Here is a 27,978-nt window from a genome sequence, read left to right as displayed (position 1 = left end):
AGTAAAACTACATACTGAAAAATAAAATGATTCATTGTTATATAATTAATAACTACGACTTAATATTAAAATTAACAACTAACACGCCATTTTTGGCACTCCCTGCTTTAAACCATCTCCCTGACTTGTGTTCTTGTCCGATGGCTGCATACAACTGGGTCCCGTCACTAGTAAAATGCATAGAATTCACAAAGCCATTGATTTCTATACTAAACATAGGTGACACTTTTCTATATGCATCACTGACTTTCCATAATCTAATAAAATTATCATAGGAACCCGATGCAAAAACATCGGAGTTCAACAATGTAGCTAAGCTTGTTATCCATCTAGGTACATTGTTCTCTGAGCCATGGGCCTCTGTAACAGTGCACAGTGGTTTCTTTTTCAACACACTCCACACACACAAGGAGCCATTGTCACTTCCCGAGACAAAATGCTCCTCATCTAATAATTTCACTTCATCCAAGCTACCTACGGGTCCATTGAAAATTAACTGTGATTCTTCTACTATCTTCCATATCCGAACTGAAGCGTCTCTCCCACCAGCTGATATCGCCCTGTCTCTTGTCAATGCATCAATAGATGTAATGGCAGACTGGTGGCCAAATAAGGTTTCAACATATGCCATTTCATCTAAAGACCATATTTTTATAGACCGGTCTTTGCTTGCTGAATACAATTCATGTGTATTTTTCCTAAACACAAGTCCAGTCACTTTGTCTTTATGGCCTCTGAATGTATGAACATGTTTCAATGTAATTGGATCCCATATTTGCACATCTTTAGATTCATCTGAGGATGCAAGGTATTTCGTGTCTGAGGATAGGGCTACTGCTGATACACTTCCATTGATGTACTTGGAATGTGTTTTGAAGGTCAGGCTACCGAGTTTCCGCTTCTCCTTGATTCCCCACTTGACTATAGTTCCGCACTTGCTGCCTGTGAATGCGAATTGGCCGTCATTGCTCACGCAAACACAAGTCAAAGGTAGCTTGTGTTCCCGGGCACGAATCAGTCTAATATCACTCTCAGCAGGAGCCACGTAGTTGTCCGCTACTTCTACGCGTAGTTTACCCTTCTGTTCTAAGTAGTCCCTCTGCAAACGCTTCCCAATCGCATCGTCGTCGACCTCCTTTAGCTCTGCACGCTTCGCTTCTTCTTTTTCTATTTCTTCTAAATACTTCTTCGCAAGCCGCAACTTCTTCTGCTCCGCTGTTTCATGGTCACTTTCAGATTCTTCAGCGTCGGAAAACTTCTTAAAATCTAAATCACTGCCAGAAGAATCATGGCCGTTTTCGAGGTTAGAACCATCTTGTCTCTTCGGCTTAACTTTCTTGATTTTCTCGCCTTTTCTTTTGTGGACTTGCCTAGACTTTCCTTTTAGAAAGAAGGACGAAGACATTTCTCTGATTAGCTTCCTCCAATCGTATATTTTCATAAAGAAATCTCTTAATTAATTCTGATAACCACACGTGTAGATGATTTTCGTTGACGTTTATCACATATTTGATTTTGACAACTTCAACTGTCAAAGTAGGTCTGTTCGAAAAATAATAAAAAACATTCTAAACTATAAATAAATAATAAAAATAAAATAGCCTTTTATTTCTTGCGAAATTTTAACATTGTTCTTTAGAGAGTTAAGTTAAAATAATTTTAGAACCAACACTAAACTATAGGTTCCATTAATTCAGCCCCTGAACTTTAAAACATTTGTCAGTCGATTATGGGAAATAGTCTGTCAAGCCATTCCCGTTAGTAGAAAAAAGCGGCAATTTAAAAAAAAATATGCGCAATGGGTTATCGTTCCATAGAAAATTTGTATTTTGCGCCTGTTTCTACTAACAAACTTGTTTGACCCAGATTAATTTAGACGAAATTAGTGACGAATGAATTTGATACAAAGTACATTCCTGAGGGCCGTGAACACCAAAGTAAAATTTCGGGCATCTTTTTTACGCTAATTAAGGTGTATCAACTGCAGTCTGCAAATAAACAGCACTTGCTTACCCAGAGATTAATCCCCTTCAAAAACTTACACTGGATGATCCAATAAAAACAAAAAAATGGGGTAAAATAATTTAAATAATAATGTATAAAGACAAAATCAGTAAATAATTCAATAAATATATGTACTTATACTCTGCACATATCCTACCAATACATTGCTATATTTTTTGTTTCCCATCGCAAGTTTTTTACATCACACTCCAGGTCCTTAAAACTCCTTGCATCATGTAGTACATAACATAGCTTGAACTTCATCAAAAAATCTTCTACAAGATATATTCTAATTTCAGTTCTTATCCGACAATAGTGTTCGCTCCTCTTAACTGCAGATAGCCGGCAGTTATGTCCATGGGTAAGCTCCTCACCGTTGCAAATTCTTCAGCATTGCTGTAGTACAGTTTGGAATGGCGGTCCATGTAGGGAGCGGGGAGGCCCGAGATGTCCGAGTACTTCTTAGTTGGCTTGAATGTTGGTGGAGCATTTATTGAATAATCTGTAAATATGACAACAATAGTAAATACAAGAACATGGTTACTTAGCCGTATGCTTTTTAAAAGAAATGCCTAGACATACACATAGTACTGCACATATTTAAAATAGAAAATACTTACAAAGTACAATATCGTTTGGCCATGGCAAACTTCGTTCCGCTGTAAGAATTTGTTTCAAAGATCTCCACATGCGTTTTTTACAGCCACTCTTGACTAAGAATTTGTTTTCTGTTTTAAAGCTGTACACTTTATCCGCATTAGTAGTCATGATTTAAACATAATATTATAAATTTAAGCTTATAACTTCAATTTATTTCCACGAATTCTGGATCATTCATTTCATTTGGGTTTCAGGTTAGGGGGTTGTTGTTGTTGTGGCAGACAGATGAGGAAATACCAGCTCCAATTTTAAAAAACGCTTACTCAATGCTCCTCTCATGAATTGGAAAAGCCAAAATCTTACTTTTACGACTAAATTAAAAAAAAAAAAACGATATTTATTAGTGCATTAAGTAGTAATTTTAGAGTTAATCAGCAATAAAATTTACGGTATGTTACACAAAAAAAACTGCCTTTTGTACAATATTTACCGAATTTTCGTAAATTTCTACGTACATGGTAACACTAGAGAACACCGGAAGTAGTCACTTTCATAAAATACTTTCGGCTAAGGAAATAACAAAAATACGAGCATTTATTAAGGTAGCTCAAATGGCTTTGTACGTCCCTACACGTGTTTGACAGTAACGTCAAAGAAGTTAGGTTAGGAATTCCTTTCAACATTTGTATACAGTGAAATGTGTTGATTCTACGCACTAAAATGGATATAGTCAATGAAATTCTAGAAAAAGAACAGAAAAAAGCGGAGAAATATAAGCCTATCACCGTAGAAAAGCATTTAGATGTAGAATTTGACATCGGAACTCTACTTGCATTTGACTCGAATGACTTGGACACAAAAAAATTAAAGTAAGTGGACGATAGTTACTATTTTTAATTTCATTATCTTATCACCACTATTAAAAACAAGTTCTCTTGTTCATAAATTCCATTATACAACGTTTAAGTTGCACTAAATGTTGATTTCTAATCACATAACGACCGGTCTGCTTATGAAGCCGATGGTCCTGGGTTCGAATCCCGGTAAGGGCATTAATTCGTTTGATGATCACGGATATTTGTTCCTGAGTCATAGGTATTATACTTATCGTTGTCTGAGTACCCACAACACAAGCCTTCTTGACCTTACTGTGGGGCTTAGTCAATTTGTGTAAAAATGTCCAATATTTATTTATTACCATTTCCTGACAGTGCAAACAAAAGCCGAGATGAATACTTACAATCTTTATCTCGTGACAACACACAACTGTTACTCAATAAGATCTGGGAGCTCCCCACCGAGAGGGTAGAAGAGGCTATAGTGGTGAAGCTGCCTGAACCTACCACAATACTGCCGAGAGCCAAGCCGGTGCCCAAGCCCAGGCCGCTGACCAAGTGGCAGGAGTTTGCTAAAGCCAAGGGCATCACCAAGAAGAAGAAAGATAAACTACAATGGGATGAACAGCTGCAGAAATGGGTGCCTCTTTATGGGTAAGTAAACTTACACACATTTTTTAATTTATACACACAGTTTATTATTATGATTGTATTGCTTAATACACTAGCAGCTGAAAGCACTTTTTTTTCATATGATTATTCTGTTTTTTTATTAGTCTGTTTTCAAAACTGAAGGAGCATTTATCACTGTTTCTGGTAGTTTATTCCACTCATGTACAACACGGATTCATAGAAAGTGCTTCCTATGATTGCTTCTGCTGGGAACATGAGTAATTTTTAAGTTGTGGCCTCTTAGATTATTGTTGCTCAAATACACCCAACTCTTGCTCTGCGGAAGGGTGCCAAGTAAATTTAGGGTGACCATGTTTCCATTTTCCGGGCATCTTCTAGGTCAGGGCCACTTTGGATAGGTGGATGTCAGGCTTCCTGAGGATATGCCCAATCTAATACCATTTGCACATTTAGATCTCCTTGTGTAGGGTACTTGTCCGGTTATTCTCCATAAGTGAGCATTTGTGATCCAGTTACGCCAAAAGATGCATAGAATTTGTCTTAAGCATTTGTTCACAAACACTTGGAGAAACTTTAGATCATACATAATTTTTATTTTTTTTATTTTTCCAACATTCCAGATTCAAAAAGGCAGCTGCAGAGAAAGAGAAGAACTGGTTAATAGAGGTCCCACAGAATGTGGATCCCATGACTGACATGTACGAGAAAAAGGCTGAGGCCAAGTCGGAGAAGGTGGCCAAGAATGAGCTGCAGAGGCTCAAGAATATTGCAAGAGCCAAGAAAGTCAAGATTCCTAGAGTGGGACTACCTGTCACGTCTGATAAAGCTTCTGCTAATCAGGTACTGTTTTTTAGTCGTGGGTCACTTCTGGATGAGATTAGCTCAGGACCGGGACAAGTGGCGTACTGGAACAGAGGCCTATTCTCAGCAGTGGGCGGTAAAGGTGTGATATGATGATGATGAAATTTTTTTTGGCCTACTGTTTGAAAGAGATTTTTCAGGAAAGCACCTCATGCCTTTACTTGCACCATTGTATATTATAATCGAAGAAAATTTAGTACAGAGGTGTCAAAGGAAATTTTGTAGTCAACTAAATTTACTGCTACCTTTAGATACAGGACTAAAACTCTTAGAATGACATATGGCTATTTGACACATGTTTATCACGGATATGTGTTAAAAGTAAAAGATCTGTCAAAGTTACTTGTCAGGGTAAAACCTTGCTCGGGGAGTCACAAACTTTGTGACGTCACTTTAACTTCATCAGTAAGCAAAAATAAATATTTTTTTAATTCGCTGTACTGTTAAATAACAACTTTATGGAACGACAATAGTTTTTATTCCTTTAATTTTCTTTCCTAATCAGTTTTGAGTTATAAAATTACTAATATTTCTTTTTTTTTTATTTTATATTTTGATAAAATATGAATGATTGATACCTAATTAGATTTACCGATTTCCTTGAAAACAAAATTGGCAAAAATGTGACGTCATACCAGGGGAGGAGGGGATTGCCACATGTGACTAAGTGTGACAAGGAGGGTGAGAGGCGTGAAAACTCCTAGAAATTCGTGTGATGTAATTAATGGATGAACCCTAACTGCCTGCCTGCTTATTAAATAATAATAAGTATAGCAAAAAGGTATATCACTTTCTATTCCAGCATACATTTTCCTTGATTTATAGAGGCACGTTCTTTTCATAGACTATTTATCTTATACTATAGGTGAATAAATACCCCTAATAAAAAACACCTGAGGGTTTTTTTAGGGGTAAGGGAAAACCTGAGACACATGTTTCCAATGTTAACTGATTTTTTTATATTATTTCCCAATTTACCAATATATATCATCTTTCCTTTTTTCTGTAATAGTTGAGGTAATACTAAAATATAAATATTCATTATGAAACCTACTGGGCTCCTATCATTAAAAAAAAAAACCTCCCATCCCAGCTTGCAACAGCAGCAACAGTCGCCCGAGCATCCACGGCCTCCCTGGGCAAGTTCCAAGACCGTCTGCCCAAGGAAAAGGACGCCCGAGGCAAAGGCGTCCAGGAACTTATCCCCGGAAAGGACAGAAAGAGAAAGCTGCCTGTACCTACAGCGCAGGTTGAGAGGGAGAATAATCTTAATTTGCTGGACAGCATATTGAACAAGCGACCGAAGATTGATATGGATAAAGCTGTGGCTAAACATATAGCTAATGAGCAAGTGCAGTAAGTTTTAAAGTTAATTTTTTTTTTAAATCAATGTGGGAAAGACTGGCATACGAAACGGTCTTATCCACATTGACCTTAAATCTGCTAGATTGAATTAAATCAAGGGGGCAGCTGGCCCCCGTTTTTTTGCTTACGTTTATGGAGTACGATCAAGTATAAGAGGTATAGTAGGGAGGGTAGGCGGTGTCTTTTTTTCTACTGCAATAATGTAATAAAAACGTTCCCCCTTAGAGAATAATATTTGTAACTAAATGTATGCCCTTTCCCCTCTCCCCCGCCATCGGCCATAGCAACTGCTCCCCCCCTCCCTTGAATTAAATTTACAAATAGTTATGTTCTGGAAAATTTCGTAAGAAGTAAAGGAAACATTCATTTTGGAGATAGAAAATTTATCTAAGGTATTAAAACCAATTTTTCTTTGAGGATTACGGAATTTCATGTACAAAATTGTTTTCCATATAAAAGCCTGACTTCGCAATGTAATAAGTTTTTATACATTAATTTTCTTGTTACCAGGAGATCAGAAGAAAAGAAGAGCAGCAAGCCGAAGGGCAAGCCCCGCAAGGGCAAGACGGGCAACCCCAGCAAGTTCACCGCCAGGAAGCCCAAGGCGGGCGCCGGCCAGCGCAACCCCGGCAAGAAGGCCGGCGGCCGGAAGCGGAGGTAGTGCATACGTGGAACGTTCGCTTTAACTATGTTTATTCAGTAAAGTATTTAAGAGTTAGCAAATTGTTTTATTAATAGGAATGTAACCATTTGTTTAGCCCTGTATATTACAAGGATCTATTTGCAGAGAAAAATGGATTATGCCCACCAAGTTCTTACGATTTTTCTTTCTGAGAACAACTGAGAAAAAAAAATCTTACTACTGTTATTTTTCTCAGTAGTTACCACTAAAATATTGTAATGTACACACGATATTTTGGCGGTAACAACTGAATAAAAGTCAACTCAGTTTGGGGATTAATTTTATCTGTATTGGGATTAATCCGAAAATCCGCTTAGATAAAATGCTACTAGGCATGACGGTAAATTGAATTGTTCTGTGGTAATAGGTGAGAATAAATTTAATAACCCATTTTAACAGCCAAATGTATGATTGTTACAACATAGTTACTATATAAATAGTAACTATGGTGTAACAATCATACACCATAGTTACTACTTATATAGTTACATAGCAGTGTTGGCCGAAATGTTAATGTACATAGAGAATGCCTTTTGGCATTAAGTCCGCTATTTGTATATCTTTGTATTCTTTGTGCGATAAAGTTTAAATAATTAAATAGTTACCTCAGTGAGTTAAATAAAAAGCCTTGTTTATGTTAAATATTTATTTCTTCAACAATGAACGTTCTAAATAAGAGTTCACCATTATACAGACACTGTCACTACCACCAAGAGGAACAGAGGGGCTTTACGCACACTAAGCTGACTAAATTCGAGAAGGGGAGACCTGGGTACATTGGCAACATCAACTTATAAACCAAGGAACTTTTTTAAGGTTCAGAATTTCTATTGATAATTTTTAAATACCCTAATCGCCATGTTGCCAATAACATATATTTCAAACTTACCACGATCTCCCCTATTTCTTATTGTCATAGTTTAATAATTTACAAACCTATACAGAAATTAAATTCCAGTCGATTTTAGGTGAATAGTGCAAATATACCAAGAAAATTTACGATTGTCGAACTTGCTATAACCGCGGAAATAAGTTCGTCAATTGTGGGCATTTTTCCTGTCACTCTAATTAGTTAATTACGTCTTAGTGAGAGTACAAGAGAAATATCCCCGCAATTTGCTAATTTCGGTTTTCGCGGTAGACCACCAGGTATTAACTACGTGGTGTCAAAGATTTTGCAAATGAACGAAACTCTTCAGTCCATATTATGTATTTTAATAATTAATCATGTTCATGACAACTTAAGTTTTATTTTATTGTGGACGGCGATCATTTTGTTTTAATGATCATCATCATTTTGACTAGTTAATTGTTTTCTTTAATAGACAATATGGAGATCTGATACGTCAAAAACTACGAATTTGTAATTTTTTTTTCATGATTTCGAGATTATAAACTAAATTATATTTCAAATTGTTAAAATTAAATATGTAACAAACTACCTAAAAAAAAAGAAATGTATTGTATATTGCTATTATAAGTTAAGAAGTAAATATACCTAAATGTAATCTGAGTGTTAGCATGTAAGGTTTATCTGTTAGTGCTAATATTAAATAAATAAATAAATAATAATAAATAATTATTTTTACAGATAATTTATTCAAGGGTAAGGGTTTAAACATCTACCTAGTATAAGTAGTAGAATTTAAACTGTCGTGAGACATACATTAAAATAATTCTACGGATTACACTCTCGAGTGTAATCCGTAGAATTACTTTAAATCTGGTATAGTAGTTTAAATTTAAAAAAAAGTTGCGTGCCACTGTTGCGTCTCAGTATTTCAAGGGTAAACGATTCAGTGTTGAAATGTTGTTAAAGTATGCTAAATACTGGGTACTCGTCTATACAGAAAATGTATTTCTACTTCTAAATATTTTCCATTCTCCATGATTTTTTTAGTATGTTATTGACACAATGAAAAACTACTTATATGTTTTACTTTTTTCAAAATCAATCATCAAGCAATACAAAAATAATAATTAGAAAGCGGAAGCTATAAACCTAGAATACCTATATTATGCTGAAGTGAACGACATCGAAATCTATGTAATTTGTTAAGATTTAGTTAGAGAAAACAGTTTTCTCCCGAAATGGAAATTTCATAGAAAAAGTACCGTTATTTCATTAGGATCACAAAACTATTCTTCACTCTTAAATTGTGTCTAACTTTTTCAACTCTATTTATAGTTCGTTATTTAGCATTAGAAAGAAGGTATGCGATTTAGACGTGTCATTTTACTGTAAAACACTTATGAAAAATAAGTCACTGCAAATATGTAACAATTATAAATCATATAACGATCATTTACATTATTTTGCTTTCAAAAGTAAAATTAACTGATTAAATAATCGGACAGACAGAAGGACATGACGAATCTATAAGGGTTCCGTTTTTTGCCATTTGGCTACGGAACCCTAAAAAAAGGGTTTTTGCTATAAAAAGACATGTCAAGATTGTTTACCTTTTTTCTAATGCTACTTAACCCTTAACAGTCAATAATTAAAATACACGATTTTCATCGCCTCCTTATGATTTTATAGGGTCGTTATTTTTACGATATGAAATCCAAGGGTGCCCAATTACGGGTTAATAGTGCTACAATATCCGTCAGTGTGGTAAAGCCCTCACAAGCCTAGACATAGAGGAGAAGGTGTAATACTGTATATCGAGCGTACCACTACAAGCGCTAGCGCTATGGAAGCGACTACAACGTTCTACAACCACGTTATTGCTACGTTAACGTTAACGATGCCTGTTCAGAGATAACGTTGTTTTGTTTAGATATAAAGGTGGTGGTGGAAGCTGATTTCAGGGATTTTCATTATTAATGCTTAAGAGCAAAGAAATATAGAAATTTCTGTACACATTCATGGTTTTTGTATGTTGGTAACATTTTTTTGGCAATGTATCTCATAAGATACACATTTTTTTTTCAATTAGAATAATTAATATAGAGTTACTTTATAACACAAATAGTCATCGATAAATAATAAAACTTACTAAATGTAAAGACAAACATCAATAATAACAAAAATTCTTTGGAATCAGCTTTCAAGCCAACCTGTTTATCAATTGTTTATGTAGGTATTTCGATTTACAATAAAAAAAGTCCTACCTACTCTCACTTCGTTTGGTTGTTAAAAATATCAGATTTACAATTTTTTTTTTCTTTTTTTAATGATTTATATGATTATTTATTTATCTGCAACAGGCATCGTTTAACAAACTACTCTTAAACATTAATATTGCTATTGCACTAAAGCTATTTCTAATCAGTAATATTAGTATACAATTTGTCACAAAATAGATTTCTGGTATATTTTGATTACATAATAGGATTATATATTTATTAGGATGCTATGTTCAATGAAGGTAGTCTGGCATGGAGAAAGTTAGATGGCAGTAGTGAATATATTCATAATGAATTATTTAATTGTATTTATGAAAAGGAACAGATAGTTATTGACAAAAACTTGTTTTTAAAACCGTGTCCTCTGAAAATTATAACCGATATAGTAATTAGAGATGACACGAATAGTGGTTTTGGCCGAATACCGACTATTGACATATAACATTCTGCCAGAAAACCCGATAAAGTAATGGTAGTTGATGTACTGTAAAGTGAAGCTTACAACATACCAATATTGATTAGTGCCACTGGAATACTCCAGTCGGGTAGGAAATTCGGAATCGGATAGAAATATTCGAAAGCCTGATGATCTCCTGTGGAACGCTCGAATTTTCGATCTAGAATTGAACTATTTCGACAAATTAAAATGGAAACGTGAGTTCAAACCTAGCTTACGCATTATACAAAAAAAATGTGTATCATATGATACACCTTTTACATATATGTTACGTTATTATAGATATATGTTACGTTGCCAAGAAAAGGGTTAAATAAAAATATATATAAAGCCTGACCAGTAATATATGATAACGCGCCATATTGCGGAATTTTATTGGAACTAAATTTTTCATACTAAACTGAACTGTCACCCCATACATGAGAATAACAGCTCCCTCTTGACAATGATCATATATTTCTGGTCGGGCTTTAATTATGGCAACTGATATCCTACATTAAAATTTGGTTCCAAGACTAAATTAATTTATAAGACTCACCATTAACATTTCAGGAATTCCATCGTTTCCTCACCGACTTATTTTTCTTAGAAATAAATATGTTACAAAGCGACAAAACAGAAGATTCAAACGTTCCACTGTATTATTATAACCTGCACATTTTCCGTCCAACCCTATATAGTGTGTAAATCCAATACGGGCGATAAATTAAACCAGATATAGAATTTATCCATGTAATCATGAATTAGGAAGTTTTTTTAAAAGTTACAGTTAATTATGACCCCGTAATTAATTCTTGAAAATTTGCAGAGCAGCAATGTACTGTAAACTGTACTGTTTACGAGACATGCCAACGAGCATTGACAGTTACTTTGAAATGCTCGTTTCTTGTAACTTGTGTATGCTTTACATTGCCGGCCGAATTATTGTGTATGGTTAATATTTTCATTGTATCTCTAAGCAAATTTTATCTCAATATATTTCTTAGGTCCTATGGTAACCATGCACCGTTTAAATATTCACTCGCATTGAATTTACACACTGTATATACAAAAAACTTTTTACATTTGTATGAGCATGACAAATCATCAAAACAGATCATGTTTTTTATAAACTTTTGAGTTATTAAGATGAGTCAACTGGACTCATTTGTATTTGCTGCAAAATTGAAGTGACAAAATAGAATAAAGAAAAAATACTGAAATGAATGATACTATGTATATTTTATTTTAGATATACACGAATACATTTCGACGCAAGCTTTGGTAGATTCAGTTCAGTATTAGAATCCCTTGTTTATATTATCAAACCATCCATTCTACTAAACCAGTTGTCAATCATAAAAAAATATGACTTAAAAATATTGAGATTACACATAAAGATATAGTAAAAAAGGGTATAATTATTATATTTACTTGCTATATATTTGTTACACCATATTTTGGTTAAATAAAACAAAATATGGCCAGATTATTCCCAACTCCGCAACATTTTTATTTTCTATCTATACCAAATTCGACTTCCATTCCTTGCTTTCTTGACATTATTGGGCCACCTACTCAAAGTATTCATATTGCTTAATCATGATATATCTTGCATTAATGTTTTGTACCAGAATTCGGGTTATTCCCACCTTTTACCACCAAAATTCAAAATACAATAAAAATAAATATTAAATAAATAACGAGTGGGTTGAATTTTTATTTTAATACGTCCACAGGACATTCAGATAAATATGTCCCCATATATGAATAAGGTAATATGGGAAAAAAAAATCTTATTTGTTCCCAGTGGTAATAGACGAGAAAAAAGATCCCAGCTGTTACCAGAGGGTAACTTGGTGGAGGTGGTAAAAGATAGGAATGACCTCTAAATCTCCACTATTTCGTAGGTAACCCACAGCCTTCATATTTTTGTGAATTGTTAACGGCTATCTAGAACCCTGTATATATCAATGAGGTAACGTGATTATACAATTAAATGTGTATAAGTATAAGAACAATCAGAAACGAGTTTACCAGAACAACCATATAAATACACAACCGCTACAATACGAATGTCAGAGACCAGATATGAAACTGTCAATTGCCATACAAAATGGACATTGATAGATGGCGACTAGGGCAGGGATCGGAAACCGGTATTTTTTGTATGGGAACGAAAACGGTATTTTTTCGTTCTTTGTTAATTACTTCATTTCTAATTAGGCAATCTAATAATACGAAGTCGTTATCTGAAAACACAACCGAGTCCTACATTTAGAGTATAAAATAAACCGAAATATATGGTTATTTCGATGTTTTTGCAAAAAACCGGTTCCGATCCCTGGACTAGGGTTTGCAATCCGGATCCGAAATTATCTGGATCTGGATCCGCGGATCTTCTCATACATTTCAGATCCATCGTGCAAACCCAAATAGCGACATTAACGACTTTAGCAGTCTTAGCTTCATAATTTACCGCAGTTTTGTAGAATTGAAAATCTTCATTATTTATTGTTATCTTCGAATGTACCATTAAATATTATTAAAAAAAAACTTAAGTATCTTAAGTCTATTTTCTATTCGAAGGAAAGGAGATCAAAGAAGGAATAAAAAATGTACTCACTAGTAAATGCAACAACATTATACCTACATTATGGATGAAATAGTAATAAACCCTGGTTTGATCCTTCTAATAGGAGAGGGATCTATTTAAAACAACACGTAGAACCGTTATTTAGAAATGTAGCAGAATTATTCAACAATCTCTACATGACACTGTTAAGTACAGAAGACCAAAAAAAGTAATGAAGTAATAGGTACTTAATCATTGCAAATTCAAATGGACTTAACTGTCTAGATAAGTACTGATAAGTAAGACTGGATTATTCCGAGATGTTACCAACAGGAACAACTGAGAAAAAAATCTGTAGTTACCACTCCTTATTGAGGTAGGTATTTTAGTAGTATTTAACGTTAATCATATCTGATAAATTGCAAATATGTAACAAAATATTAAAAACGAACCATTTTCATAGAAAAATATTCCGGTGGTAATACTGGGAATTGTTTTCTCGGTTGTTCCCAGTTGTAATATGTGAAATATTTTTGTCCAAGTATTACCGCTGGTAAAAACTTAGTTGTGACATCTAGAAGCAACCCAGAAGAATCTAATTTAATTTAACGGTTCTAGATGAATTAACAATTAATACTAATATATTTAATAATATTAATTTACTACACAGGGCGAACTACTTTTAAAATTTCATTTAAATTCGTCACGATAACTTGTAGATAATATAAATACATCGCTACACAATTTATTTTATGACAATTAAAGCAACCTTTGGCTACCGATGCGGTCAAACCGCCATAAAACCTTAAATAAATTGCGATCCTATCACAGGTTAGCATGAGTTCATTAATATAGCAAAAATAGGTTTGTATTTCTTGATATTTAACTTCATTTAAAATATCTCTGTTATATACGGAAATAGGTATAATAACCATAAGATTAGTATATATAATAACAATTGCTAAATATATTATTTTATATACATGTCTTGAGAAATAAAATAAGAGTGTCTTCAAAGTTGACCAATCTGTCTTCTCCAGACTGTTAAGTGCGGGTCCTTTGAAAACAATAATTCATAATTATGATGTAAGTGATTCATAAATATGATGTGTGGCACATAAGTTGTGACAGTATTAACAAAGTGAAATTAGACTTTGCATTTAAAACATCAAGGTCTCCTTTCTGGATCCCCAAATTTAGAACTTAATAGGTGTGAAGTAGAAGTATACTTTCCGTCTTACAAGTTAAAAATTTGCCTCAGGTAAATATATGCCTTTTCCACCCTTAGAGCAGAGAAACTGAAGTGCCACATGTCACGTTTACAGTAATCCAACTTTACAACTGAAAGATTAGTTAGTTTTTCATTCAAAACACAACCAAAAAACAATGTGAGCAATGAAAACGGGTCACTCAGTACTCACAGAAGTATCCACACAAATTAACACGTTTTCAATACGCTTGCAAGTGGAATTTTAGACTTATCAGCATTGTTTCATTCAAGACTAACTGTGAACTATATTTTATTGAATAGCATTTTCTATTTACGCTCAGTAACATGTTTGTAGACCAATGTAAACGTGACCCTACTACCATTTACTTGTTTTCAATGCTATGCGCACTGCACTTTTTGCAAAGAGTATACACCCCAGACTCAGCATCATGCTTACCTTTATAATGGCACACAATATGCACCAACTTCAGGTTGTCTCGAGTGAATATTTGTAAATAATACCTGTCTGCTTCTACTGTTCCGTCGCTGCTATGTTCACATAGAACACAAGTGACTTGCCCGGAGTACACTGCTTCTATAGCTTTAACGATTTGGGGTATTATGGAGCGGGAGAGCTCTATTTTGTGGTCCAGGTTCCATGTTTGGAATATTATGCGTTCTTCTCGGCTTCTATAAGGGTTGATGACATGGTCGTCTTTGTAAGCGCATGAGGTATTGTTGTAGAGACCTCCACATTCGAATAGACCTCGTTCGTTGCAAAGGCGGTTTTTCTCTGCTTTTCTGTTAAAATAGTCCTCGTTATATTTATTGGTTTCAAGTAGTTTTCGTAGGTCTGCGAGGAACTGATCGACTATTTTCTTGCCGCGGCTGTTCTTGGAATGAATGTAGAGGTCAGAGGCTTGGAGGGCAGACTTGGTTTTGTAGAAATAGCCCCGCATGCGATCTTTGACGCGTTTGCACATTGACTGCTCTTTGGTCTTCTCTGAAGGTTCCAGACCTGTAATAATGAGCGTTTGTTTATTTAAACTTATTGCAAAAACAAAGTAAAATGGAGGAATTGATGTCTAAAAACCTACACTGCCAGTCAACGATTGGGTCAAAGAAAGAAGAAATTTGGTTTAGGGAAGTACTCTTCTTAGGTTGACGCAAGAACATTAGTAGTGCATTATATATACAAGATTGTTTTATAACATACTTATGTCAGTTATTAATAAGAGTATTTATGTTTAAATAGGTATAGACTCAGAAGATTATAGGAGTAATTGCGCTTCTGTAAGTGTATTATAAGGCTTAGTAACATTCTGCAAGTTGATTATAAGATCATTATAAGCAAGGAATGCTCCTATAACTGCGCCCAAATCCAGGTTTGTAGCAAAGCACAGGTATCTTATAAGTACAAAAGAAGTACTCTCGAAGAATACTATAAGCACCTATTTTGCTAGTTGGGTATATAATACTCATACCTACTATCTCGTTAAGTATAATCTAATGTTATTAGTTTAAGCTGTTTAAAGATTGTACTAGATCAGTAACAGTAGTAGATCAGAAACAAATTGAACGCATTAGCAAAATAATTAGTAAAAGTATCAGAAAAGATTTAAGGAAACATAAAACTAAAATAATAGTCAATACAATTGAAGATTGCAGAGGTCCAAAAGTATTCAGAAGGAAATTAAGAACAGGAGTGAAGGAAATAGTCAAATTGAAAGACAATGATAACAATTTAGTAACGGACCGTGACCAAATTGTTAAACTTGTTGAGCAGTTTTATGGCACACTATATTCATCGCAATCAGACGCACCACAATTATCGACAATTGATCTGAAAACAGCCCCAATTCCTTGCAAAGATAACGAGAGCATACCACCAATAATAGCAAGTGAAGTCAAAAAGGCATTGCACCAAATGAAAGCCGATAAATCTCCTGGCGAAGATGGCATTACATCTGATCTCCTTCGCGCTGGAGGTGACCCAGTCATCAATGTCCTCGTAAAACTTTTTAATCAGGTTTTGCGAGGTACTCGCACACCAGAATCCTGGAAAACTGCCACAGTCACCATCTTACATAAAAAAGGAGATATATCGAAGCTGAGTAATTATCGCCCCATAAGCCTCCTTTCCCATACGTACAAACTCTTCGCAAAAGTTTTATGTAACCGCCTAACTTGTATACTCGATGAATGCCAACCTCCCGAGCAGGCTGGTTTCCGGAGCGGATTTTCTACGATCGACCACATCCATGCGGTAAAGCAGTTAATGGAGAAAAGTCACGAGTACAACCGGACCCTGTGCATGGCTTTCGTAGATTACGAAAAAGCCTTCGACAGTGTCGAGCATTGGGCCGTGTTTGACTCTCTCCATCGCTGCTCAATCGACAATCGCTACGTGGATGTGCTCCGGGAGCTATATAGCTCGGCAACAATGCAAGTCCGGCTTCACAAACTCAGCAACCCAATATCCATCAAAAGGGGAGTGCGTCAAGGGGATACCATTTCACCCAAGCTTTTTACGGCGGTACTAGAAGACGTGATAAAAACGCTTGCATGGGACAAAACTGGTATCAATATCCATGGTGTCTTCTTGTCGCATCTCAGATTTGCCGATGACATTGTATTGTTCGCCGAGACCCTGGAAGAGCTTCAAGTCATGGTTGAAAGCCTTTACCATGCTTCTTTGAAGATTGGTCTTAAGATGAATATGTCCAAGACTAAAGTTATGACGAACATCTCTAGTGAATCGATTCCAACTATTATGGTTGGGAACGAAGTACTGGAGGTGGTCGAGCAATACGTGTATCTTGGACATATTCTATCTTTTGACAAAACACACCAACGGAAGGAGATCTCCAGGAGGATCCAGCTGGGTTGGGCGGCATTCAATAAACTGGCGGACATCCTCAAACCCGTTAACATTCCACAATGCCTGAAAACTCGCCTCTTTAACCAATGTGTCCTGCCCACCATGACCTACGGTGCCGAGACATGGACGCTCACTAAGGAGACTGTGCATAAAATTCGAGTGGCACAGAGAGCCATGGAGCGCGCCATGCTCGGCATCAAACTTCAAGACCGAGTGAGGAATGTCGAGATCCGACGTCGCACCAAGGTGCAAGACGTCGGACACGTCATTACCAAATTAAAATGGAGCTGGGCGGGACATGTTGCCAGGCAAAGTGATGGCAGGTGGGCCAAAATGCTAACGGAATGGTGGCCGCTTACAGACGAAAGGAGTGCCTGGCGTCCGTTGGCTCGTTGGGTGGACGACATTCGGAAGACTGCGGGTCACTTCTGGATGAGATTGGCTCGGGACCGGGATAAGTGGCGTACTAGAAGAGAGGCCTATGCTCAGCAGTGGGCGATAAAAGGCTGATGATGATGAAAGATTGTACTATTTAATAATAATATTAAGTATCTTCAGATATTTAAGAGAGTTAGAATATCTGATATTTGCTATACCCTATTCAGGGTCCCATGTGATACCATATGATATGTATAAGAACTAAATATGTACCATGGTTTGCAAGAAATAAATACTGAATACTGAATACAAGAACAGTACCTTGATTAACACATTCACTGCCGGGAACCCACCTGGTGGGCGCTCGTGAACTTTGTTCAGATGCCGGACAACCCGCTGGGCGGGTTGTTTTGTACGCAGCTATAGACCGCCGGTTTCTGGGGTAGTGCACCGTTTTTTGTCTGGCAGTGAATGTGTTAAAGTCTAGTAGCAGCCTTATGACAGCATCTTAAAGGGTGACATGAGTCAAACAACAGGTTTTTTTAGTTCCACTTGTGAATAAATGCTTTGGAGAGATCCGTTTGAAGTAGGTAATCACCAAGAAATGTATCTTATTTTTTACAACATTTTTCTGGAACATTTGCAAGTCTTTAAATGTAACTCCTCAGGATTCTATTACAAGTCTATTGATTGACCTTTGGACCATTTACTATTTGCAATCTTGATTCACCTGGGAAGACTTGAAACTAACCTTCAAACCACTTAGGGTCCTGCGCGCGCTCACTCAGCATGGTGTGAGCCTCATCAGCAGCTGCAATATATTTCTGGAACACCTTGAACTTCTCCTTGATGTTGGTGGTGAGGAATTCCTTAGCGGCCAGTCCTGTGTCGATGTATTCCTTCTTGGATGAGCGGATTAGGCTGTAGTAGTGGTCAAAATCTGGAAATAAATTTAAAATCCAAAATAAAAAAATATATTCTGCAAGTAGGCCTCCAGGGTTCTTATACAAGTCAATACAACATTTATAGTAACATCATGTAGTGACATGAAAAATACATAGCAACATTTAGAAATACAAATTCCTGGAAACATTACATTATAATAATTATAAAATAAATAATTACTCCAATACAACAGAGACGTATAGTAAAAGGTCACCAATGTCAAAGTAGTAATACTAATATGATTTGGAGGTGTAAAATCTCTCACAGCGTCAAAATGAAATTTATACTAAATAAATCGCGTCTAGACTTAAGCTAGCAGTCTCATAAACTAATGCTACAGAATACATAACTAGTATGTGTCCAATAAGTCAAGTATATTATCATCAATTACAATTATAAAGAAATTAGGGGTTATTCTCACTAGTTAATAGTTATCACAATAATAATAAATAAATAATGATTTTTATTAGCTGTACAGTTAAATAACAAGTTTTTGGAACGATAATCGTTTCCTAATCAGTTTTGGGTTTTATAATTACTAATAACTCTTTTATAAAAAATATATTAATAATAACTAGTTCGATTTGCTGATTTTGTTGAAAAAAAAAATTGCCAAAAATGTTACCTCACACCAGGGAGTGAGGGGTTCTGCAAATGGGACCAACCAATGTGTTCTGGAAGGGGTCAAAACGCCTAGAAATTCGTGTGACGTAATTAATGGATGACCCCTTGTTATCAGTGGTAACTGGTAACTACTCGGTTTTTTTTCTCAGTTGTCCCCAGTTGTAACAACTGAGAAAAATAAACAAAGAAACTAAAAAAAGTGGGAACAGGTGAGAAAAGTGGTAACAACAGACTTTTTTTGTCAACTTTTCTCAGTTGTAACCAGAAATGTTAATCACAAAAGTCACCAACTCACTTTGTTACATTTAAGAGCAGTTTATAGTTTTTACTCCGCTAGTGCACTCCATGTGACAACTGGCAATATTTTTTTTCTTACCACTGGGAACAAGTGAGAAAAATACATTCAGATGGGAAAAACCTATGATTCTTGTACCTAATAATGTACGAAGGCATAATGTGAACATTGAGTGAAAAAAACTTTATGGAATTACCATAGTGTTTGTTTTGTCCCATGCAAAATAAACGACGACGACCGGTTTGGCCTAGTGGATAGTGACCCTGCCTACGAAGCTGATGGTCCCGGGTTCAAATCCTGGTAAGGGCATTTATTCGTGTGATGAGCATGGATATCTATAAATATTTATATATTATATATATCGTTGTCTAAGTACCCTCAACAATGTATGTAATTAATGTCACACAATTTTTTTTAAAGCGTTTATTGTGAAAAGTATTTATTTAATCAAAAAAACGTTTTTAGCAACCTTTCTGTATTTTTAAAGACCTATCTAATGATGAGACATGTTTTTTTTTACTTTTTGTTACATTTATACGGAGTATACGTGTATATTTGAAAATATATTTTACAATTTTTTTTCGAAATTAAGAAGCGACTTACATCTAAACCTTAAATCTAGACCTACGTTCCAACTTTGGTTATAAAATATACCGTATAGTTTTTGAGTAAAATGGCTGTGACATACGCATGGACCGACAGACATAAGGACATGACGTAACTACCCTAAAAATACTATTTAATAGCGCTACGAATTGATTATGATAACTTTTTTGTGATAAATCGTCGAATTTCGAATATAAAAACAATTTTAGTGCAAAATTCGTATTTTTTCTCTATTTTATAAATTCTCGGTCTCGGTCTCGGTCTCGGCCGAGAATCCCATTGAATCTCGGTCTCGGTCTCGGTCTCGGCCGAGACTAAAAAAGCGTTCTCGGTCGGACCTTAAACACAACACTATGAGTAAGGGTCTAGTGTTATTTGGCTGCAGCTTTCTGTAAGATGGTACTTCCCCAGTTGGGCTCTGATCTAGATTTGGAATGACATCCGCTGTGCTGTGCCCTACCATACAAAGCGAGATGACATTAAGGGACCTCATCAAGTGAGGAATTACAAAAAATGCTGAATGACCTGGTTAGAGAAAGTGGGAAGGTGGGATTGGCTATGAACACACTAAAGACCAAGGCTATGACTAACGACAAGCAAGAACCTATTCTCATCAATAATAACCCAATTGAATACGTCAATGAGTATATCTATTTAGGCCAGATAATCTCCCCAGTAGATCTAACCTCAAAAGAAATAGATAGACGTATTGGAAATGCTTGGAAGACATATTGGAGCCTAAGGGAAATAATGAAAAATAAAGATATCAATGTAACTATCAAGCGGAAACTCTTTAATACCAGCATACTTCCTATACTCACTTACGGTTGCCAAACCTGGGCTCTCACTAAAACACACATTAGAAAGCTAGAAACCTGCCAAAACTCCATGGAGAGAAGTATGCTGGGAAAAAGACTATCGGATAAAATAAGAATACAATCCATAAAGAAGCTCACCAAAACAAAAGATGTCACAAAAACAATAAAAAAGTTAAAATGGAAATGGTCAGGCCATACAATAAGAGGCAAAGAAAAATGGTCGAAAACGATAATGAACTGGTTCACAGGCCATAAGAAAAGGAAAAGAGGTAGACCATTTAGAAGATGGGTGGACGACATCAAAGCCATAGCAGGAAACACATGGACGAGAGTTGCCAAGGATAGAGAGGAATGGAGAAGGTTGGAGGAGGCCTTTTGCCAATAAATGGCACACAGACAGGAAAAAATATGCAAGAAATGTAGAAAATTGAAAATTTACTTTACTGTCTGAAATAAAGGATTTATACATTATACATAAGTACCCTCAACACAAGCCTTATTGAGCTTACTGTGGGACTTAGTCAATTTGTGTAATAATGTCCCATAATATTTATTTATTTATTTATTTAAACTGTGTTTTTCTGTGGTAAAACTTGTGTGCCAATGTTTACCTTATTTTCCTAAAAAAAAGGAATACAATATGTGACATGTTAAAATTAAAGGTGAGTGTCTACATGATTGTGATGAGTCTCTTTATTTGTTTTTTTTTAAGTGTTTTGCAATAAACATACTCAAAGTTTGTGTAGTCTTTTCTAATGCAAAAAATGAGGTTTAGTCTAAATGGATGATTGCATCTTTAAAGGCAGTTGCATTTTTGCCTTATTGCTTCCAGCAATAAACAACCATTACCAGGACTATACACATTGTTCAGAAATGTTTGTAAAACTCATATAAACTTAATTATTCACTAACTTTTTATTAAGCCTTATTGAGCATACTGTGGGACTTAGTCAATTTGTGTAATGATGTCCTATAATATTTATTTATTATCTTTGACCATCATAGATGTGTTCATGCATTCCAACAAGGTTCACGAGGAGGCACCGCGCACCATAGGTGTTAATGGATACCATACCCATTATTTTCTGTATTCAGTGACATATTTCACATATTTTTTGTCTAGTTGTCTACAAGTATATTGTAGAAGTTCAGAAGTCCCAGAAAGTGCAAGCCCTCAGTTTTAGTCAGACCCCATATTATCCTTACAGGCACAGCTCTCTTGCCATAATCTTAAAAACATACCAGTTACCATTTGTTCCTTGTCTTTCAACAATATGAAGAGTGTCTGAGGCGGCAGCGTATCCAAGTAATCGTCGTCCGCGACCTGCGTCCCATCCTCGGCCACGTAAAGCGCCGCGCACCTGGCATTGAACTACAAACACAAATATAGGTCAATGCTAACCAATATCGGCCAAGGCCACGCTTTTCAAGGATAAATAATACAAACTATGAATGAAACCACTACTTTAAACGATTAAAATACATCTAAATATTAATGAAGTGAAGATATAGACACAGAATAGTACTTACACCGAGCTTTTTGCATGATTTTTCAATTAATTCTTGCAGATTTTCGGCGGCGACGCCGATTCGCTTCTCCCTTTTCACATCGGCCACTTTATATCCTTTTTTCATGTTTTATTTATGGCGATCTTTAGCACAAATAAATTAATATATGGAAACTAAATCAGACAAAGAAAATTATATATGCTGAAAATGACCGCCCGCGCGATTCTCGAGATAATTTACGCGACAAAGTACTTCCGGATTGCTTGACGCATGTCAGATAAATGTAAATGACACTTCATTGATTGTTGCCATACGAAAAAAAAAACAAGGATCACTCGAGGCATTGATAAAAACGCCGTTATCTTAATAATTTATTTAAGCGAAAATAGTCTTTATTGCTAGCCCCAGAGAGATTAATTTTTAAAATTTATGAAACGTACACTGATGACAGCCGTTGGATTGATGTTTGGTTTGATGAGCCGGTGGAACTCTAAATGTATTTACAATTTGGCGCAACTTTTTTTGGATTTTAGGTTGCTTTTAGGCCTATTTATCTTATCTTAATGTGCAAAAGAATATAATTAAAATATAAGAACTGTCCTCTGTGTGATTTCGACCTTATAGTTAACACGATAGTCTAGATTACAGTCTTCTACAGTGAACATTTGTGTATATACTGTCCTTACTTAGTAAAGAAAAGCAGCCATGAAGAGAGGAGCTTTGATTGTTATTGAAGGACTTGATCGAACGGGGAAATCTACGCAATGCAAAGCACTAGGTTGGTATTCAAAGTTTTCTATTTAAAAAATATTGCATTGATACCTATTTTCATAGCATTTATTGCTTGAAAATAACCATATGGCGTTTATTGACTACAGGAGCGTAATCTTCCAAATAGCTTTGTTTATTTTGAACAGTGGCAGGCCTGCTGCAGAAGCAAATAAAAGCAGAGTACACCAATTTTCCAGCAAGACAAACAGAGATCGGGAAAGTTATCAATAGTTATCTTATGTCAAAGGTAAGCCTCTGAACCATCACTATAATGTGTATAGTATGATAACCTTAAGCATATTCCTCTATGGGACATCCATATTTCTTTTTTTTTTAAATCTCAGAAAGAGCTGTCAGATGAAGCCATCCATCTGCTATTCTCAGCCAACCGCTGGGAGAGAGCTAGTGAGATTATCAAGACCCTGGAGGAAGGCACCAGCATAATTGTGGACCGATACTGTTACTCGGGAGTAGCATTTTCAGCTGCTAAAGGTATGAAAGATGAACCACTAATTTAGTATTTCATGTAATTGATGTAGGATTATTTACAGTACATATAGTGCTACTGCTACTTTACCGCCCTAGTCCGTTAATTACCACCATACATGCATATGTCAAAAATTTAAATGGCCATATGTACTGTAAAATGTTGTACAACACACATGCGAAAAGGTTTCCTACTTTTCGCACTTGTATCGTAATGTACTATTCTACACTTTATTTACTTTAATTACAATTCCCACCAACCGGCTGGAGTCGGGTTGTGCCTGAGCCTTATTTACTTGTATGTTGGAGGGCCTACTGCTATGATAGAAAAATCGAAAATCGTTATCTGCCCCTCTATTGCTCGAATATGCAAGTTATGGAGAGTCACAAAACTACTTTCGATTTTTGACATTGGTGGTAGGCCATCTGACTTAAATAATAACTTACTGAGTAAACCTTTACACATGCTAGATTCAGACCAAGCTAAGTTGGCAGCAATTTGGTAGTCCAGCCTGTCCAAGTGTTAAGTAAACATTATAAAGTCATGCATGCCATGGAAAGAAGCATGATGATAGGTGTACATACGGAAGACTGACCGGCTACGAAACACCCTAATTAGGAATAGGACGAAAGTCCAAGACATTGCCACAAAAATTAGAAGAGTTAAATGGAAATGGGCTGGCCATATCATCCGAGACACAGATAAATGGAGCAAGCGAGTCACCAAATGGTACCCATGAGAGGGAGAGAGAGGGGCAAAGAGACCTCTAATGAGATGGGATGATGACATAGCACAGGTAGCTGGCCGTACCTGGTTCTTTGTTCTGTAAATAAAGGCTATTTATAAAGTCAAAGATGTCAAAATCGCTGCCAACGTATCTTGGTCTGTCTATTGCGGTATGTTTATTATAAAAATTTGACTAATACAAATTATTTAATAAATTATTGACAGGTTTAGATATAAACTTCTGCAAAGCCCCAGACATGGGCCTGCCCAGACCTGACCAGGTGTTCTTTTTGACCATGCCCATAGAGAGCATAGAACAGAGAAATGGCTTTGGAAACGAAAGGTGAGATGTTTGCATAAGTGGATACATTTTGGTAGGAATTGCAATAGATTTTGATGCAGTTTTTGAATTTCTGTTAGAATGCTATCATTGCATCGAAATTCCAAATCTACAGGCAATATATCGAAAATAATTTCATCACTTATGTAACTTCATCATCTCTAACATCTCAATAATACAAAGCATGCAAAACAAATACTGCAGTCCATATGCAACACTCTGTGGTTCACAACCAACTCTGAAATACATAAATACCTGTGTGACTGTACTTTTTTCCACAGGCAACTAATACTCATCGAGAAAATTCCAAAAACCCCCAAACAGAATTAGGTTGCGTTGTTTTATCACAGAGTTCCTATGGCTACCTCCTGTGTCCATCATCAGATCAGCTTGATGGTACCATAATATTGCATTGTCACCTGACTTACATAAATAAATATTCAAATAATTTCTTATGCAAATTTTCAGCTTCATCGGAAACCGGGAAGTGGGTCAAATTTAACTTGCAAGATTTGTCCCATACATACTAACAGGGCAATTTAAATAAAAGCTTTTAAAAAGGCTAAAATGAAACGCCATCTTCCCTCATGAAATGAACTGAATGAAATGAAATGAAATGATTGCAGATATAACTAGAGAAAAAAATGTAACTTCTTATTGGTTTATAGGTACGAGGTTTTAAGCTTCCAAAAGAAGGTGGCAGAAATGTATCATCAGCTTAAGGAAGATGACTGGGAGGTGTTAGATGCAAGAAGGTAATAATATATTTTAACTAAATATTTTATGGTTAACCCTTTAAGCGTCACGTATATCGTGTGCGGTGTCATCATGAACCTTGTCGTAATGCATGAAGGCTGATATTGCACGCTGACTTTTTTGGCGGACAAAGTGTTAAAGTGCAAGATATATTGAGAAAAAACCGCAAAACTGTGTTCGTTATCTGCCTCTCTATCACTCTTGCATATTTGAGCGATAAAGAGGCAGATAACGAAATGCATCTATGTCATAGTGAAAATTTCTCAAAAAACTGTTTAAGGCATAGTATGTACATGTATAAGTTACTCTATGGTTTGATAGTGCTGCTCTCTGGCGGCAGAACATTGTAGTAATACTCCCTATTCTGAATACCTAAATGATGTCTGTGACTTTCAGATCAATAGAAGAAATTCAAAAGGAGATTCTGGAGAAAGCATTGCAAGTGGTAGAGAAAGCTGCCGACCAGCCTATAGGCAAGGTGTGGATTCAATCCTGATGTAGTTAGTTCATTTAATATTCGATAGGCAGTTGTCTGACCAGCGGCGTTCAGCGCTTTTCGCTTGTTTATCGCTGACAGATAATTGCCATAGGTAGTCTGTGCGGAAAGAGAAGAGTCATATAATGCATTGGTTCCCTTATATTACTACTCTTCTCTTTCCGCACAGACTCTAGTAATAGTATTTTATCTACAAACATATCATAAGCCTTCCATGATGCCTTCAAAATCCGTAAATAATGGCCAACATTACGATAAACTGTTTTGTTACAAGAAATTTGTTATCTGTGATTAACTACACCAAAATCGATTTGGGTATGCATTCAAATTTGGAACATCTGTGAAAAAAAAAATTCGCTTTGACCTCTATTCTAATATCAGTCGAGATGCCTTTTTGTTCGAAATGAAATGTCAATTGCATACAATTTTGACATATCTCGCATGATTTGTGACGTTTGTATCGAATGATATGGAAATAGGCCCCCGACTCTAGTTTGTCTCTGAATTAAAAATACAATACAATACAATACAAAGTAGTTTATTTGGCTTAACTTATAATACACATAACATAAAGGGCTGGAATCTCCCATTAAGTATAACAATACTTGTGTCGGGAGACCCCGCTCTTCCATTAGGAAATAGGGTAAAAAACAACAAACTGTACTTAACTTAATTAATATACAATTTACAAATCTGATAATTATTTACTATTACAATTTACAATAAATATACAATTTCAGACCCGATTCAATTGTGTTATTACAATTAAGGATCTATAATATTTTATAACAATAGGTAACACTATCAAATTAGATTTTAAGAGTAAGTGTTTGTGTGTGTGTTGGCGTTGGGCGAATTTTGATTTGGTAGATGGAATTACGGCAACATTGGGTATTCTCCTACGTTGAGTGAATGTGTCATTCACAAATTGTATGGCCTTGTGTTGTTTAAGAAGCAAAGCTTCTATATAGAGTTTTCTTACGGAGTGGAGGTCGCTAGTCCTATATAATTCAGTGGTAGGGAATCTAAAAGGTTTAGAATATATGACTTTAAGCAAACTACGTTGAGCCCTTTCTACCTCTATAAGTTTCGTTTTATTAGCCCCGCCCCATACTGGGATGCAATAGGTAATTATAGACTGGCCTAGAGACAAGTACACTTGCTTTAGTAGTTCTGTAGGAGCAACACGTTTCAGAATTTTGAAAATCCATATTAATTTCCTGATCCTGCCATTCAGATGTTCAATATGGTTGTGCCAGGAAAGTCGTGAGTCTATTATTATGCCTAGATATTTTGTAGACTGAGTCCTGGTAATGATTGTGCAGTTGCAGTTTGGACTGTTATCAGGACAGCTGTGCACTTTTAACTTCATATCTGCAGGAGGCTGAGTGTTACTATATTTTGTGAAACAGATATAGGTTGTCTTTGAGCTATTTAGTGTAAGGAGGTTATCGGTTAGCCATGTAGTTATTTTACGTAGGCCTGCTTCAGCTGTATTATACACAGTGTGGGGACATATATACATACTTAAACATATACATCGACCGACGTCGTGTCCGTTATAGAAACAGTGAAATTGTTCTGATAAGAACAGTTTATAGATCGATCGATTGACACTCTGCGGTTAAGCAGAGAAACGGTGACGTTTGCTCTAACAAGAGCAGTTTTATGTTGCCCTGACAAGGGCAGTTTATGCATATGCGGAGCCTGCAGCGTCCTCTTCGTGTCTTCTACCAGCGAGTGTCAAGCGGCGGAGCGGGACACGGCGCACCGACGACACGATGTGCACCCTATGGAGGCCGGCCGAGAAAAGGACGGGAACGTTGGCTCGCTTTATTTTATAGGCGCGCGCGAATGCCGCGGCCACGCGCCGCAACCTCGCGCCCGCGCACCTCACCCCGCGCGTCCCGCGCGGCTACTATTATTTATCACGCTCTTTCCTGTATATAGATCTCTTTCTTACATTTCTCTAATTTTGTATAAATTACGCGCATTTTTGTAAATAAATTCAT

At 36.0% G+C, this 27,978-nt stretch overlaps 5 protein-coding genes across 6 annotated transcripts; 2 read left to right on the top strand and 3 right to left on the bottom strand.

Moving 5' to 3' along the window:
• Positions 1-15: 15 nt before the first annotated feature.
• LOC133522393 (U3 small nucleolar RNA-interacting protein 2) lies at positions 16-1,526 on the bottom strand. Its single transcript, XM_061857714.1, has one exon. The coding sequence runs from the start codon at positions 1,439-1,441 to the stop codon at positions 53-55; it is 1,389 nt and encodes a 462-aa protein (XP_061713698.1). The 5' UTR covers positions 1,442-1,526; the 3' UTR covers positions 16-52.
• A 544-nt stretch (positions 1,527-2,070) lies between these two features.
• On the bottom strand, positions 2,071-2,860 carry LOC133521719 (INO80 complex subunit C). Its single transcript, XM_061856782.1, has 2 exons — positions 2,625-2,860; positions 2,071-2,506 (listed from the first exon to the last, which is right to left on the bottom strand). The coding sequence occupies exons 1-2, from the start codon at positions 2,770-2,772 to the stop codon at positions 2,307-2,309; spliced, it is 348 nt and encodes a 115-aa protein (XP_061712766.1). The 5' UTR covers positions 2,773-2,860; the 3' UTR covers positions 2,071-2,306.
• A 399-nt stretch (positions 2,861-3,259) lies between these two features.
• Positions 3,260-7,022, top strand: LOC133522389 (ribosome biogenesis regulatory protein homolog). Its single transcript, XM_061857707.1, has 5 exons — positions 3,260-3,473; positions 3,816-4,094; positions 4,694-4,913; positions 6,028-6,290; positions 6,810-7,022. Exons 1-5 carry the CDS (start codon positions 3,325-3,327, stop codon positions 6,958-6,960), a joined length of 1,062 nt encoding a protein of 353 aa, XP_061713691.1. The 5' UTR covers positions 3,260-3,324; the 3' UTR covers positions 6,961-7,022.
• A 587-nt stretch (positions 7,023-7,609) lies between these two features.
• LOC133522390 (DNA fragmentation factor subunit beta) lies at positions 7,610-22,650 on the bottom strand. 2 transcript variants are annotated; one of them, XM_061857710.1, is made up of 4 exons: positions 22,412-22,650; positions 22,124-22,253; positions 18,345-18,533; positions 7,610-15,352 (listed from the first exon to the last, which is right to left on the bottom strand). In XM_061857710.1, the coding sequence occupies exons 1-4, from the start codon at positions 22,514-22,516 to the stop codon at positions 14,718-14,720; spliced, it is 1,059 nt and encodes a 352-aa protein (XP_061713694.1). In that variant the 5' UTR covers positions 22,517-22,650; the 3' UTR covers positions 7,610-14,717. The 2 variants fall into 2 exon arrangements, with proteins under 2 accessions (XP_061713694.1, XP_061713695.1); XM_061857711.1 differs by having other exon boundaries at positions 22,131-22,253; positions 22,412-22,571.
• Positions 22,651-22,998: 348 nt separating this feature from the next.
• On the top strand, positions 22,999-26,712 carry LOC133522391 (uncharacterized). The gene is made up of 6 exons (XM_061857712.1): positions 22,999-23,168; positions 23,308-23,408; positions 23,506-23,653; positions 24,600-24,717; positions 25,383-25,469; positions 25,867-26,712. Exons 1-6 carry the CDS (start codon positions 23,096-23,098, stop codon positions 25,964-25,966), a joined length of 627 nt encoding a protein of 208 aa, XP_061713696.1. The 5' UTR covers positions 22,999-23,095; the 3' UTR covers positions 25,967-26,712.
• The last annotated feature ends 1,266 nt before the right edge of the window (positions 26,713-27,978 follow it).

This window comes from Cydia pomonella, chromosome 10, assembly GCF_033807575.1.
Source record: "Cydia pomonella isolate Wapato2018A chromosome 10, ilCydPomo1, whole genome shotgun sequence".
NCBI classification, from domain to species: Eukaryota; Metazoa; Arthropoda; class Insecta; order Lepidoptera; family Tortricidae; genus Cydia; species Cydia pomonella.
The sequence above is the reverse complement of the archived record's forward strand: the minus strand, read 5'-3'. Positions and strand labels throughout refer to the sequence as shown.